Source organism: Galeopterus variegatus, unplaced genomic scaffold (assembly GCF_000696425.1).
Source record: "Galeopterus variegatus unplaced genomic scaffold, G_variegatus-3.0.2 Scaffold143643, whole genome shotgun sequence".
Classification (NCBI taxonomy): domain Eukaryota; kingdom Metazoa; phylum Chordata; class Mammalia; order Dermoptera; family Cynocephalidae; genus Galeopterus; species Galeopterus variegatus.
In genome coordinates this window covers 1-555 of record NW_007869754.1, presented here as the reverse complement: position 1 = coordinate 555, position 555 = coordinate 1, and the positions used below count along the sequence as shown (strand labels likewise).

Below are 555 nucleotides of genomic sequence, written 5' to 3'. Positions count from 1 at the left end.
AGATGCAAAGAAACACCCCTTAAGACCATCCACATCTACCTTACATGCATCATACACAGTCAAAAACAAAGTAGCAACAAGCTCAGAATGGAATCAAACAGAATGAAACTTGCATGTGTGTGATTCTTATGTTAACCCAGGAAAGTGAAAAGTAGAAGAAAATTCATTTCAAGCCAATATAATTTCCAAGGGCTTTGCCAAAGACTGAAATCTCTGGAATCAGTGGAAGGAAATTTTTTTTTTCCTCTGTTTTGCGAAGACATGATCATCCTCATCCTTTCCTTTACTTTCCAGGGGCTAAAGACATATTGAGAGCCTACTCTGACATGAGGGAAGCCAGTTACAAAAATTCAGACAAATACTTCCATGCTCGAGGGAACTATGATGCAGACCAAAGGGGACCTGGGGGTGCCTGGACTGCTAAAGTGATCAGGTAATGCAGAATCTTCGGGATACCAGGGATAACTTGGGCAGTCAGGAGGTGGCAAGTTTCTTTGCAGAGCAGTTTCCTGTAGAGGCTGTGGCCCCTCCTGCTTTTGCCCACTTTCCTCTGCT

General features: G+C 43.2%; 1 protein-coding gene across 1 annotated transcript; it reads left to right on the top strand.

The window, feature by feature from the left end:
* Positions 1 to 294: 294 nt before the first annotated feature.
* On the top strand, positions 295 to 433 carry LOC103584853 (amyloid protein A-like; the record flags this gene model as incomplete). The annotated part of the gene is made up of 1 exon (XM_008565683.1): positions 295 to 433. A coding segment is annotated over one exon (139 nt), but the record flags the coding sequence as incomplete, so codon positions are not given.
* Positions 434 to 555: the final 122 nt, after the last annotated feature.